Source organism: Amia ocellicauda, chromosome 7 (assembly GCF_036373705.1).
Source record: "Amia ocellicauda isolate fAmiCal2 chromosome 7, fAmiCal2.hap1, whole genome shotgun sequence".
In the NCBI taxonomy this organism is placed as follows: Eukaryota; Metazoa; Chordata; class Actinopteri; order Amiiformes; family Amiidae; genus Amia; species Amia ocellicauda.
The window spans coordinates 27,984,415-27,999,131 of NC_089856.1; the positions used below are offsets into that span (position 1 = coordinate 27,984,415).

General features: G+C 39.3%; 1 protein-coding gene across 1 annotated transcript in view; it reads right to left on the reverse strand.

The window, feature by feature from the left end:
• Positions 1 to 1,335: 1,335 nt before the first annotated feature.
• The window catches only part of hs6st1a (heparan sulfate 6-O-sulfotransferase 1a), a 121,187-nt gene continuing 107,805 nt past the window's right edge, over positions 1,336 to 14,717 (reverse strand). Inside the window, exon 2 of the mRNA XM_066708980.1 lies at positions 1,336 to 4,828. Within this exon, the coding sequence (XP_066565077.1) occupies positions 4,120 to 4,828 (709 nt within the window). The 3' untranslated portion in view covers positions 1,336 to 4,119. The remainder of the gene's footprint in view (positions 4,829 to 14,717) is intronic.

Genomic DNA, 14,717 nt, shown 5'->3' on the forward strand with positions numbered 1-14,717 from the left:
ATAAATAACCTGTCATTACCCAGCAACAATATAACCTTCCTAAGCATGAAATCTGTTTTGTCATGCATGGGCAACAGTACACAAGTAAAATCTCATGGTAATTACCTGTAATTTCAACCATTTCCAGGTAATCGATTTTAATAAGGGGTTAACTGGGGCACTAATGTGAATTGATATAGATGACATGCTAATAAATAATTGCAATTAGCAATTTTAATTTTAGTTTGATTTATGTGAGGCATGATAACATATTTGTGTTGACAAACATAAAAGAGCATTACACTTCCAAAACCATTAGTTAAAATATAATTTGTTTTAAAAAGGCTAAGAGAGATCGAATGCATTTTATTAACTAACCATCTAAAGAAAAATGTACAATACTGTGCATAGGATTTGAGGTTCAGTACCCAAAACAGACAATCTTTATTCCTGGATTATTTATTTCTTGGTTTGCAGCACAAAAGATCTTCTTTAAGCCTGATCAGGTAACTATAATATATTTTAGATATTGTAATAGGCCCTTAGTTATATCTGCTAGTAAGTTTGTATTGTGGAATAATGTACAGGCAAGAGTTAAGGTACAATATTTGTAATGTTAGTTTTGTTAGCCTTTCCATTGAACTCATAATATTACTAATAGACAAATAAATCAAGTAATGAATTCATAGCATCCTAGCTTTGTTCCTGATTATTGTAATTCCTGTTGGAAGAGTGATTTATCTGCAGTACACTTCTGTTTCACAGGCATTGCTCTGAATATTTGGACTTAATTCCACTAGGCTAGAACTGAACACACCAATGTCATTTCTGGCAATCAAAATACATGTCTGTTAGTCGCTTCATAAAAATAATGTGCTCAAGTACCCAGATTTGTCTATCATTTGTGTTTGTTTTCAGTACACATATAATCAATGCAAATAGGGAATGGTGCTACAGGAGGTAACTCAACTTTTTGTCTTCTTTGTTTTAACAAATCTGATAACACTGCCAGGACACCAGGACCTTCACTGGAAGACTGTCAAGGTCATGGCTAAACTGAGATATCTGGTCAGTGTAAGCCCCATTCTCCAGCTGTCTTTTTGATCCATTTTTGAATGTACAAGCAATCTGATGCAGGCCAATCTCCCTGCCTCTGTGTGGGTGGGGAATGAAAACCCAGTCCTCCCAGCCTTCACTTGCAAACCGGAGTCGCTTTTTACCTATTCATGGCTTCATCCCTTTCTGAACACAAGCTGCAGAGAGAAAGCAGACAATTTATTTGGTGATTCATTTTTGTTTGTCCCCCCACCCATGATATCTTGAGAAATATATGAAGTGAAACGACAGGACGAACACTTATTTAAAAAAAGGAAATCTCTTTATTGGTGGTTTCCGATGATCAGTTCTGTATGAATAACAAAAATACTCAGGGAGCAATATACAGTAAGAGCAGGACACAATTAGGAGCACACTCTGAGAAACGTCCTGTTTATTTCACACACAGGGCCAATCTCAACCAACCCCTTCTAATGAGTGAACCACAGAACCCTGATGGTACATTGCTTGATACCAAGTCCAGAGAAAGGGCTCTCTCATTGATCTGAAATGATCATTTCCTTTCTCTTAACTGTCCATGCAGCTCATCAGACACCTGTCATAGAGGTTGGTCCACATTTTCTGATGAAGTTCATGGAGGGCTTTATAAAGCCATCATTTATTTTGATTCTGTTACAGTAAAAGATGGGGAGAAACCAAGATACACCTTTCTCAAATCATGAAAAAGGGTATCAGCAGATTACTGGAACATTTGTTTTTTTACATAGGAAAAAAAAAAAAAAATGAAGTGAACAACAGAAAATTTAGTTCTATATTGCACTGGCTCCATTGACAGGAATTGATTATTTGCTGACTACAAACTAATCCATTTCCCAATTAACTTAATTGTTTTTGTACACAGAAAAAAAAATGCAATACAGAAAATGTCTTGTTTAGAAAAAAATCCTTAGCCTTCCAGTAGAAAACATGTTTGATGTAATGAAAAAAAAATACAAACAAACAAAAGAACATTCGAATGAAATAAATAAAACTAAAATAAAAAGCAAGTGACTTAAGACTTTCATCAGGTTAAAAACAAACATAGCCATATGGCGTTGCAGTCCGATAAAAAACAAAACGAAAAACGAAACAGCTCAGATTTGTATGTGGTCCCCTATAAAAAATAAATTATGTAGACTATAAATAAACATCAGCAACCTCAAACTCATTTTCTGTCTTGAGTGACTTGAGCGTACAAACTTGAATTATTGCAGGGGGGGGGAACAAAAAAACAAAAACAACAAAAAAAACAAAATCTGAGGAAAATCCTGCATCTCTCTAGTGCTTTAAAAGCTCACATGTTTGTGCTGGGATCGTTAGACTGTTCTGTAAGACATAATTCAGCCCTGAGTATGGCACAGGCCAGGTGTCCATTTAAAAACTAACGTGTATGGAGATTTATGCTTGAATTTCAAAATGAATTTCAAAAGGCAAAAGTACTGCAGCACTTTGCCTGCATTCAACCTGGACATCAAACAAGCAGTCAGTTAGCAGAACTGGAAAAGGGACCTGATAGGATACCACAAAGGTGTAATCCATTTGGTCTTTTTCAGTGTGAACAGGCTTGAAATTGGGTCTCCTAAAAAACATTATCAGACCTGAGATTCTCTGCAAATTCTGGCGATGCGCATTATCCACAATCCTTTTATTTTCCCGTTACTCTCACCTTCTTGACACTGTCCGTTAGAACAAAATGGGTGACGCTGCACTGATTTCATAGTCAAAAGCAAAACTACAAAACCAAAGGTGTTTACGAAGTAGGGCACCTCGAACAGACTATTAAAAACAAGAGAAAAAGGATCAGCTGGATATATTGCATCTAAACTACTCCACACTTTGCCCCACTACAGCTGACTGTAATCTATATAGACCAATGATCCATAGTTCTGCAGTGTCAATTAAGAAAGGCAGAAATCAAACTGTCATTGTGAGCACTGATGGCTGCCTTTAGTTCACAGACTAATAAAACAGAATTCCAGAAATGGAACCCTGGATTAAAAAAACCTAAAACAAACAAACAAACAAACAAACAAACAAACAAACATATGCCTTGAGTTTTGAAATCCTTTCTTGTGTTCAGTCATTAGAGGAGGCAATCTACCTGCAAGGAAGATTCATGCTAGCGGATCTTTTTGGCATCTTGGAGTCTCCAGTGTGATAATGCCAAAATGAACACTGTGCTGTATATACATGACATTAAAATCTGAATCTATAGACACACAATTCGACAAGCAAGGGGGGGTAGGACACACTTTACACCTTTAAAAGAAATGTATAAAACACAGGTCTGTTAGTACAACACAGAGAATGTAGTGAATTGACCCCAGATATGCTGAAACTGTGATTAGAAAGGTTTGTGACCGTACATTGCTTAAAACAGTTTTAGAATGGAGAAATAAAAGAACAATAACAAAACGTGAAAAATAAAACCTTTAAAAACAAAAACTAAAACTAAAATCAATGAGAATCTATGAAATCGCATTCAAAATATCATGAATATCTCATTAAATCGGTTTCTTTTCCAAAGTACTAAAATGGCAAAGTCCTGTTAAAATTTAATGAACCAACATGGCATTGGATCTGTTTGATAATGCCGTTGTTTGTTTAAACAAACATCTCTGTTTTACAGAAAAAGCTTTTTTGTTTTTGTTTGTTTGTTTCATTTTGTATTTTTAAATAATCCATTTTGTTTTCATTTCCGAAAAGGTTTTTCAAAACCCCGGAAATCTTTTGCGTTGTCGCTTGTCTTTTTGAGTTTGACTTTTGGGCACGTTGTCATAAAAAACACCAGTGACCCAGGCTCACCTCTGCAGCATCTCTCCAGCCATTCACAAGGCTTCAGCAAGGGCCAGGGGGAGGCCCGCGCTGTCCGCACACGTTCCCTAAAGACAAGGTACCAGTTTTGCAAAGACACAGACTGGTAGAGCCGCTACAATTGAGGCTTCCTGTCCTCTTTAAGGATGTGGTGAATGAATGCAGGGAAATTAAAAACAAACAAGTCACTTCCTTTCCTTGCCTTCTTCTGCCATTTTGGGGTGAGTGGGGCTACCACCTGTTAATAATGTGGTTCATATAATCCTCGGTGGGAAGACGGGCTGGATCTTCTGCATCGTCTCTTAGGGGATCCTCGTTGGAGCGGTGCTGGCGGTAGTCCTCCCGGCTCCGTATCTTTTGCTCCCGGCGGTCCAGCTGGCGCTTGTACTGATAACGCTGCTGGAAAAGGTCCTTGGCATAGTCATAGAGCTGCATGTCCAAGTCATTGAGCTCCTCGATGCGCAGGATGGTGTCGTTGTCCACATCCACCCCGGCCGCCCTGGTGCTGTTGTACTGCATGAAGGGGCGGATGAACTTGAGCTTAAAGGTCCTCTCGAAGAGGTACTGGGTCTTGCGCTGGAACTCGGTCAGCCCGAAGAACGCCATATCCCTCAGGTTCTTCTTGGCGCTCTCCAGGAGGATCTGGGCCCTCTTCTTCTCAGGGATGAAGGACATATTGTAGCATCCCACAAGGCTCAGGTCAGCCAACATCCGCACCTGGCGGTTGTTGGCCAGGTTGTAAGGGCACTCCATGAATTGTTGCAGGGTGCACCCAGACCAGTCCGTGCCCTCGTAGCAGGAGGGAAGCTCCTCAGGGGTGGGGGTGCGCCCATCACACATGTGGAGGGAAGTCTTCCAGGTGGCCCCCCGCTGCACATGCCTCCACTCACTCAGGTAGCGCGACACGGGATCCCGGAGCAGGGTGATGTAGTAGAATTTCCTGCAACAAAAAACACAGAAAAATAGATGCATTATTCATTTTGGAATGGCTAACCATCCTCAGCACAAACAGTAAATACATCTATTGTTACTGTCAGCAAATTCTTTTCTCTCTCCTTCTAAGTTTTACACTGAAGCCCTCTCTGCAGAGTATCAGTCATTCCAGGGTAAAGACTACTCAAACCAGCCAGTTAATATGAGCCTCTGATTAAATTCCCTCAGAGAAATACTGTCTGCTTCACTCCAAACTTGCATCTTAGCATATTTTTGGGCAAAAATAAAAGTGGTGTCTGCAGATTAGAATAGCAATTGCAATCAGATGACGTGTTTAAGGCATTCTACTGTGGCATTTCTATTCTAGGAGAAGCAGTAGAATCCAGCCCCCTCCTACCCAACCACAAGGCAAACACTATTGTGACTAGTTTTACACACACAAATATTAGGCATTGCATATCAGTAAATAGTTTTATTTCAATGCAATTCAAATCCAACAAACCTTATTATTGTTATTCAAGCATATTTTTGTTCAGTTTGTTCTGAGAAAATAAACTGCAGTCCAAAGCATCAATTTTGCTACAATATTCACAGCATTTCCTCCAGAGCTCAGAGAGCTGGAGATGTGCAGCACTAACAGCGTAGAACAAGTGAACAAAATCCCACTCCCGCCCTGGAGTTTCCCCTGTCAGCATTTTGCAGCTTGAATTCCCCACAGACTCCTAAGCAGCCAAATAGATTTAGCATTCATCTGATTAACTTAATGCATGTTTTTCATAATTTAATCAGAGAGGGAATTCAATTTGGTCACACACAATATGCCAATTCATAAGACTTAGAAAAGTAATGCGATCAACTTGAACAGTTTGATACTGAACTTGATTGATGCAGAATTCTCTCTCTCTCTCTCTCTCTCTCCTCTGTCCATCTCTCCCACTCTCAATTAAAATACCAAACGAAAAATAACATGATGATCCAGCAGTTTTGATGTCTTCATATGGTCATGGTCATAATAATCATCTGGGAAGATGAGTAAACGACAGCCATAAGCAATTCTTAATATTCAATTCATAGTACCTAATTTGCAACCTATATACCACTTTCCAACTCTGGTGGAATACAGTGATTGCTTTTAATCACCTTCACAATTATTAGTTGCTTAGATACTATAATTAATATTATTAATATTTTTAGCAATCCATATTGAAAGTCAGCAGTGGGATTCAAACTTGAATTTAACAAGTAAGCAGCACAGGGATGTATTGACAAGAGTTATACATTCACACGAGGTAGGTAAAATTAAATGATGTGCCTATTGTAAACTCATGTTTTCTCAACTGAACAATGACATGCATCAGCTTCTAAGGAAGATCTTATACAAGCAATACTTAATTAATGAAAAAATTACACACTGGTGACATTTTCGACATGGTCCATCATCATCTTATCTGCTGTGAGTTAGACTATAAGACGTGGATGAACAGAGTTTCCCTCCTACATGTAGAGAATATGAAAAAAGGACTAAATATAAATGCAAGGTATTAGAATAATTATTTCCTCTTTGAAATCAGGATTATTTGAGGTCTGCTCTGAAATACAAAAGCTTTGGGATCCTTCGAGAACCAAAACATGTTCTGTAATCTGCAGCCCTCTTTTTGAATGTGCCGTTTTTCATCTGCTCCTGCTTGCTCTGCATACGATTAATAAAACACTCCATAAAGCAAAGAGAGAGCGAGAAGAGAGCGAGGGAGGGAGACGGAGAAAAGTCATCCGTTTGGCAGACTGTACAGTGGCTCCTAATCTTGATTTATCTCTCAGCTCTGGGAATAATGTTAAGATTTATAAACAAGCCAGGAAAAAGAAGAAGAAAAAGTATGAGAAAAAATCGTAACAGATGGGAGATAAAATATTACAGTGAGTGGACTTGTAAGAAATTGATGGAAACCATATGTTCACATAATAGACATTGACAGTAAACATGACCCAGCTTTTAATCCCCATCCCACAAATTGTTCCTTGTATTCTTGCACAGATGTGAGAAGACAAGAGGACAAATAAGGGCCTGCATACAGATGCACAAAACACCCCGCAAACAACACTTCTATTACCAACAGCCTCAATTACCCATTAACCTTGGTGGCATAATGGTAAAGATCTAAAGAACTACAATTGCCATTAGATGCTTCCAAACTGACACTGATAACACTGGATACATTGCCAGTGATACAGCCTGGCAATCTCTAAAGAAGTAGACACATACCCAAGAGCACTATTAATAACAGTGACATATAGGCTAGAGGACAAGGAGTAAAGTGGAACCATTTGATTACACAAACGGTTGTGAGAGTCTGGAATATGTTGCCCAGCTATGTTGATGTAGCAGACACCCTTAGGATCCTTCAAGAACCAAGTGATTGAAGTCCTTTGATCAATTGTTGGCACACAACCAAATGAGTGAGATAAGGCAAGAGGCCTCCACTTATTTGTAACCTTTCTTAAGGAACAGCAGTAGCGGAGGCTTGTTTTCCAAAGGATCTTAAATACCTGTTGAATCATTTCCTTCATCTTGTGTGCTTAAAAATAAAATAAAAGCCCCACTGCTAAGCTCATACTCTCAATCTGTCATGCAAAAGGCCTAGGGGTGCCACGTTGCTAGAGGAAAGCATATGATGAAGGTGGTGGGGAAGGGGGGGGCGGCGAACAAAGGAAGAAACTTTTGATGAATGAGTAACTGCCATTGCTGAAACAGAGGGGGGAAGCTGATCTGATTACACCAATCACGCACAATTCACTCAGTGTCAGGAGCAATCTCAGGAGCTATTGGACTTGGCTTCCAGCAGCAGAGTTAGCCCACCCTCCCCAGTCTGCCTGCACGAATGAGATATGACACTCTGATCTGGTGCAAAAAACTTTTAATTTTCTGTCAAGCAACCTTACAGACAGAGCATAGATGGATGAATCTCTTGTAACGCACACTACCGAACAAGACTTTCACTGTTATTTAGGGGGGCAAGAGAACTGCAAGTGCACAGTCATAAAAGAGCCAGTTGGGTTACATAAAACAATATGTACTGTACAACAAAAGCACATGATAAACTCTCCTATTGAGATTGCACATATACACCCTACAATCCATCTAATTTACAACCTATATATCTGTATCACCAGCATAGCACTGCCCACTACAGGGGGTCATATCACAAGCAAGAATTTTTGTGGAGTTTTTAGTTCTACCCCATTGCTCTCGATTCCAGTATATTGCATTCTATTCTTGCACATCGTAGTACATATACTTTTCCCCACTGTACAACTGCATTATGTCGTAGTGTATTCTCAACAAGGATGACATCATTTGATCTTCTTTGACTTAATTGATTTTAAAATAATTATTTTCTACTTATTTCATAACATAGCATAACACATTCGTCCTGGACAAACATAGCTTTCTTTTCCAAAACAATGAAAAACATATGTACTATTTCCATCAGTAAAATACAAAAATATCCCTAGCCTAAAAGACCTGTTCTTTTAAAAGGCCGAACTCTGTTATAAAGCTTTTTGGCTGCAGTAGAACAGGAATAGGTGTTTATAGGTAAAATCAAATTGACAAAGATGGGCCTTGACTCTCTGAGTCTCTGAGCCCAATGTAGTGAAGGTCAGAATATGGATAACACTGAGCTTGCCTAAAGGAAATGATGTATACATATCTTGAGATTTGAACCTTCTGACTCTCCACAACATTTCGGTAATGGATTCCCTCTCAGCCCTTTCATATTGACTCAGAGTAGAAACTCTGAAAAAACATGGATAACTACTGGTTCAGACAGAAGGAAATGAAGTTTTAAAAGTGGGGGTGAATCTATACAGACTGTGAGCAATGTTTTCAATCACAGAGTGATGTTTTCTCACAAAAGGAAAGGAAAAAAATATCTACACAAAGAAAATAGATTTCCCCCCCAATCTTCCTAGTAGTCACGTATTTATACTGCTTCTTGCCAAAAATATTATGACATTTTTTTATTTTTCCTTATTTACAGAAACGTAAAATAAAGACTAAAAGAAAATGTAAAAAGTGGGATGATGCACCAAGACTCTCTTTAGATTCTTCATATAAATATACATATAATTTACAAAACAAGTAATGTGCTTGTTTCCCTATACGATAATGGCACTTATCGTAGGTGTTCAGCTAAAGAGTTTGTAAATTGCTCACCTTCCTGCTGAATAGAGCAACAAGACCTTTAATTGAAGCAACCATCTCTGCTAATGAGTTGTTAATTGCAATGAAAAAAACACGGAGTCTACCCTATACAACTGATGCATTCACAAAGGGACATGTTGTTTGTATTTACATGAATAAAACATAATCATACGAGAACCATACCCATAAAACCTCTGGTCAAGAATCAACAAAACACGCTTTAAAAAGAGTTATGCACAGTGAGAGACTTTGGTGTGAGAAACACAATTTGAAAAGTATGCTTCTGAATTGAAAATTAGTCTTTATCTGCAACCAGAAACCTGCGACTCAAAAAAATGGTAAATCCCTGCTGATTTTCATGTTGTGTCCAGCAGTATTGCAATGTGATTTTTAAAAGGTGGCCACTGGGTGGAGATAGATGCTTAGATTTGTGACTCTTGTTCCGCCTCCTAAGATATTCAGCTTTCTCACATTCTGATTCCATTACTAAGTATCTTACTGGGATATACTGGATGGAGATGTATTCAAAAATAATAATAATAATTACCAATTTTAAAACACCAATTTTCTTTGTAAATCTATATTTATGGAAAATACTCAACAAAACATGTATGTTAACAGTAATAGAAAAAATAAACAAGAAACATCACTATGCATTTTGATATGTGCACAGAACAAAACAAAAAAATTTGTTGATTCCTGCTTCCCTGTTTCACAGAAAAATAATGGCTTCTGAGAGGACTGGTCAAACAACGTACCCTGTGAAGTTCATTAGTGTACCAGTAAATATATTTTAGACAACGCACAATAAAGAGATAAAGCTCATTCACACACACATAAAACTGCTGAACGTTATCTAGTCTATCAGTATACTATATGTTTTGCTCTGTTACAGTTATGTGTTTTGAATAAGCCAAAATCAATAAAATGGACTACATCGGTAAGCAGTTCAGTAATCGACTGAGAAAAAGAAAAGTTCCATGACAAGGGTGATGAGGATTTATTGATGTGCCCTCTTTTGGATTATGACAGAGGGCCATCTTTAGAAGACAAAAGTGTTCTTCACACAGACGCCGCTAGCGGTTGGCACCCGGCTCCCTTCACAGTCATTAAGGGGCAGTAGGAAGTCTATAAAGAGTACAGTCAACCTGTTATTTCAGTTGCACGTGGCCAAGGGGATGGTTAGATGGTGCCGATGTAAGCAGATCTTGAGGGGGGGGAGTAACACTTCCCTGGCTGTCTGACACAACATTAAACAAGACCATTAGAGTGAAATATTTCTGCCCAGCAAGGTGATCACTAGCCTTGAAGAAGATGAATCGGAGCTGGTGCTGGGAAACTGTCCAAACTCATCCCCAAAACTGCTGCAAAGCATCTCTCTCTCTCTCTCTCTATTCTGGATTCCCCTCTTCTCCCCGTCTCCTAAGGCTAAACAATATTCCACCCAAGCCTCAGCAACAAAGCAAGCTTGCAAACTGCACTAAGGTTCCATAATAAATTCTGCTTATTCTAATAAACCCGGTTTTCCATCACCTGAGGCGGTCATGGTGTTTGGGTAGTGAAAGCGGAGGCAGTATGGCTGTCATCACCCAACCTGATTAGAGGATCCTATACAAGCAAACAAACAGGTAATTGCCTCCCCTGCCCACACGCTGGCCGGCACAGGAAAATTAATAACCCATGCCTGCACGAGTCTTATTACTTTCTCTGTGAGTGTCTGAGAGCACCCCAGGAACAACCAAAGACTAACGCTTGTACTAGGTTTCTTTCAAGATGCGGAAAAATAAAAACGAAACCAGGCATTCAATAAATTAGCAATATTGTCATTAAGGAAACAGGGACTAATTATATGATTTTCACCACAATTCGGCAGTAAAGACTGCTTTGTGATGATGATAAAATTGTACAGATGGCTGAGATGAGCAGTGCAGTGCAAGCTGCGTTTGGATATGTCAATTGAATTCCAGCTGTCAATGCTTTTTTCCCCCCCGCATTTATTTATTTCAGGAAAACCAAAAAAATAAGAAGAAATGCTAGAACTTAAAACAGAGCAGTGGTTTCTTGAAATGAGTAGATAATAGATATTGTAGGACTGAGATTGTGTGCTGAGAGGATATTATTAATAATAATTATAATCATATCAGTTACAGCGGTGTAGGAGTAATGTATACATAATCATGTGTTTTGTAACAGCATTACAAAAAAAAACTTCACTGTTAGCCTTATTTGATAAACACCCATCATCTGATACACAAAGAATTTTAAATTCTGTTGATGTCTGTGCTTAGTAATTACCATGTAGAGGGAGACTGGAGGTTCGATGAATAGACATCACTATGGAGGATTTTCCGTGTAGAGACAGAGACAAAAACCCAGACAGGTAAGGGCAAAAAGGTTCATGACAGCCTGGATGTGTATTACACCTCAGAGAAGCACAGTCCCTGTAGTGCCATTTATACCGAAAATACATATTGATTTTCAGACACTGCTAGCTGTATTGCCTAGCTTTCTCTGACTTCTTAAGATAAAAAACCCTATTGGCAACACAAAATGCTGTAACCCTTAAGTAGTCTGGAGGTGGGTGGAAGAGGATGAGCTGAGGGGAGTGGGGGTTATGTTCCCATATTTTCCCATCCTTATTTAACAAAAAACTACTCCACACTGACACGTGCAATAGCGAAGGTCTGAAACCTTGAATACATATGCAGATAACAAGGTACACTATTTTGTAATATACTGCAAGAGGGGATATCAACAACATGCAGAGGTTGGAAACTACATGTGGGTGCCCGAGCCTTTCCCTAATTGTATGAACAGAAAAAAAAAAAAGCAAGCAAACATCCCCTACAAATCTGTGCAGTCAGCCAGAGCAGACAGAACAGAAAGCAGCAAGACTGATCCTGAAAGTAGATGAACTGCTGGTCAAGTTTAAAATCTTTGTATTGTTGCATTGCCTAGAGTTACCTAGACATGTTTTCTTTACCCAGTGCTTCAGTCAACAATAGCAGCAGTCAGTAACTGCCTTTTCTTCACCGAACCTAGATTCTTATCAAGATTCGTATTGTCTGATTTGTATCAATGACAAGAAGAAAATAAAATAACCAAAAGCAGGCCATACATTTACACAACAAGTAACATCTCAACCTGCTCCATCCTACTAGTACATCCAAAGAGACTGATTGACAACCAGACTGACAGACAGGATCCCCCCTTCAAGGACGATAAAGCGGGGGATTGAGGTTTTCTGTAAATTGTATTTTCTTTCTGTTTAAAGCATTGCCTAGGTGGTTTGGGTTTCCTACTTAGAAACCAAGGGGTGGCAAAAAGGAACTGATGCTCGAGATAATAGAAAACTCCAAAACCACCGACCCAAATCCCCCACCCCCCAGAATCAAAAGCCTAGATCATTAAGAGCAACCTGTAACCCTTAGCCACGCTGTAAAGAGATCCTATTATAAAAATAGCTCAGCCATATCAAGCCTGCGAGACGGTATCAGATTGTGCAATGCAGGTAACTCAAGCGTCCCAGATTAGTGCTACGGTTTTTCTTTCTCAAAGTGAGATAGAGGATAATCAATTTTGAATCATTGGGCAATTCATTTACATTACAAAGCTAATTACTGCAAGCTAATCAATCACCACAGCCTAATTAGCTGCGGGCTGCTCGCTTAACTTCCAAATGAAGTTACGGCCTCAGAAAGAAACCTGACACTACAAATTCGGGGGCCTTCTGATATGGTTTGAATAGTTCTTCATCTTCAACCCAGACACTACAAAAAAAAAAAAGGCTAACTGAGAAACAAGTTGTTAAATTAGTTAGAATTAAATACTGGCATTGTAGAAGACAATATAACAACCTGCCTAATTATAAAACACAATTTGAAGAGAATCAATATCTGTACCAACATTTCGAACACAAGGTAACGTATAATAATTATTATACACTCACCTAAAGGATTATTAGGAACACCTGTCCAATTTCTCATTAATGCAATTATCTAACCAACCAAACACATGGCAGTTGCTTCAATGCATTTAGGGGTGTGGTCCTGGTCAAGACAATCTCCTGAACTCCAAACTGAATGTCTGAATGGGAAAGAAAGGTGATTTAAGCAATTTTGAGCGTGGCATGGTTGTTGGTGCCAGACGGGCCAGTCTGAGTATTTCACAATCTGCTCAGTTACTGGGATTTTCACGCACAACCATTTCTAGGGTTTACAAAGAATGGTGTGAAAAGGGAAAAACATCCAGTATGCGGCAGTCCTGTGGGCGAAAATGCCTTGTTGATGCTAGAGGTCAGAGGAGAATGGGCCGACTGATTCAAGCTGATAGAAGAGCAACTTTGACTGAAATAACCACTCGTTACAACTGAGGTATGCAGCAAAGCATTTGTGAAGCCACAACACGTACAACCTTGAGGCGGATGGGCTACAACAGCAGAAGACCCCACCGGGTACCATTCATCTCCACTACAAATAGGAAAAAGAGGCTACAATTTGCACAAGCTCACCAAAATTGGACAGTTGAAGACTGGAAAAATGTTGCCTGGTCTGATGAGTCTCGATTTCTGTTGAGACATTCAGATGGTAGAGTCAGAATTTGGCGTAAACAGAATGAGAACATGGATCCATCATGCCTTGTTACCACTGTGCAGGCTGGTGGTGGTGGTGTAATGGTGTGGGGGATGTTTTCTTGGCACACTTTAGGCCCCTTAGTGCCAATTGGGCATCGTTTAAATGCCACGGCCTACCTGAGCATTGTTTCTGACCATGTCCATCCCTTTATGACCACCATGTACCCATCCTCTGATGGCTAATTCCAGCAGGATAATGCACCATGTCACAAAGGTCGAATCATTTCAAATTGGTTTCTTGAACATGACAATGAGTTCACTGTACTAAACTGGTCCCCACAGTCACCAGATCTCAACCCAATAGAGCATCTTTGGGATGTGGTGGAACGGGAGCTTCGTGCCCTGGATGTGCATCCCACAAATCTCCATCAACTGCAAGATGCTATCCTATCAATATGGGCCAACATTTCTAAAGAATGCTTTCAGCACCTTGTTGAATCAATGCCACGTAGAATTAAGGCAGTTCTGAAGGCGAAAGGGGGTCAAACACAGTATTAGTATGGTGTTCCTAATAATCCTTTAGGTGAGTGTATTAATAGCACTGTCCCAGACCATCACCACTGTATGTGTAAAAGTGCCTGCTTATCTGATTCTGATCTCAATTTCTAGCTGTCACCTCTGGTACTGGTTTAATTATTGTGTGAGTGTGAAGTAGACCTGTCCATTGCATTTGGAATTTTGAATAACCATTAAATCCTCTCATAATCACTTCTGTTCAAGACCAAAGAGATTCAGTACCATTATATGTCAAATAATCCTTTAAGAATGTCAAAGTTGTCTCCAGGGCAGCTAAGCCTTTCTTGTAGCATGGTAACTAAGGATGTACCCAAAATTCGAAAGGTCTTACTAGTGTATTATATAGTTTCAACATCCCTTTCTTGATGTAAAAATCGACACTTTTCACTATATAGATTAAAATTTAACTATTCCAGTGATAGTCTGTATCCAAACAAAGAGGACAGCATTGAAAGGAACGCAGACAGAGATGTGCTAATAAAGAATCTCAAGACTAGAGGGACTTTATCTTAATTTCCCCAGCTGCTGGAGTTAATAACGTCCACA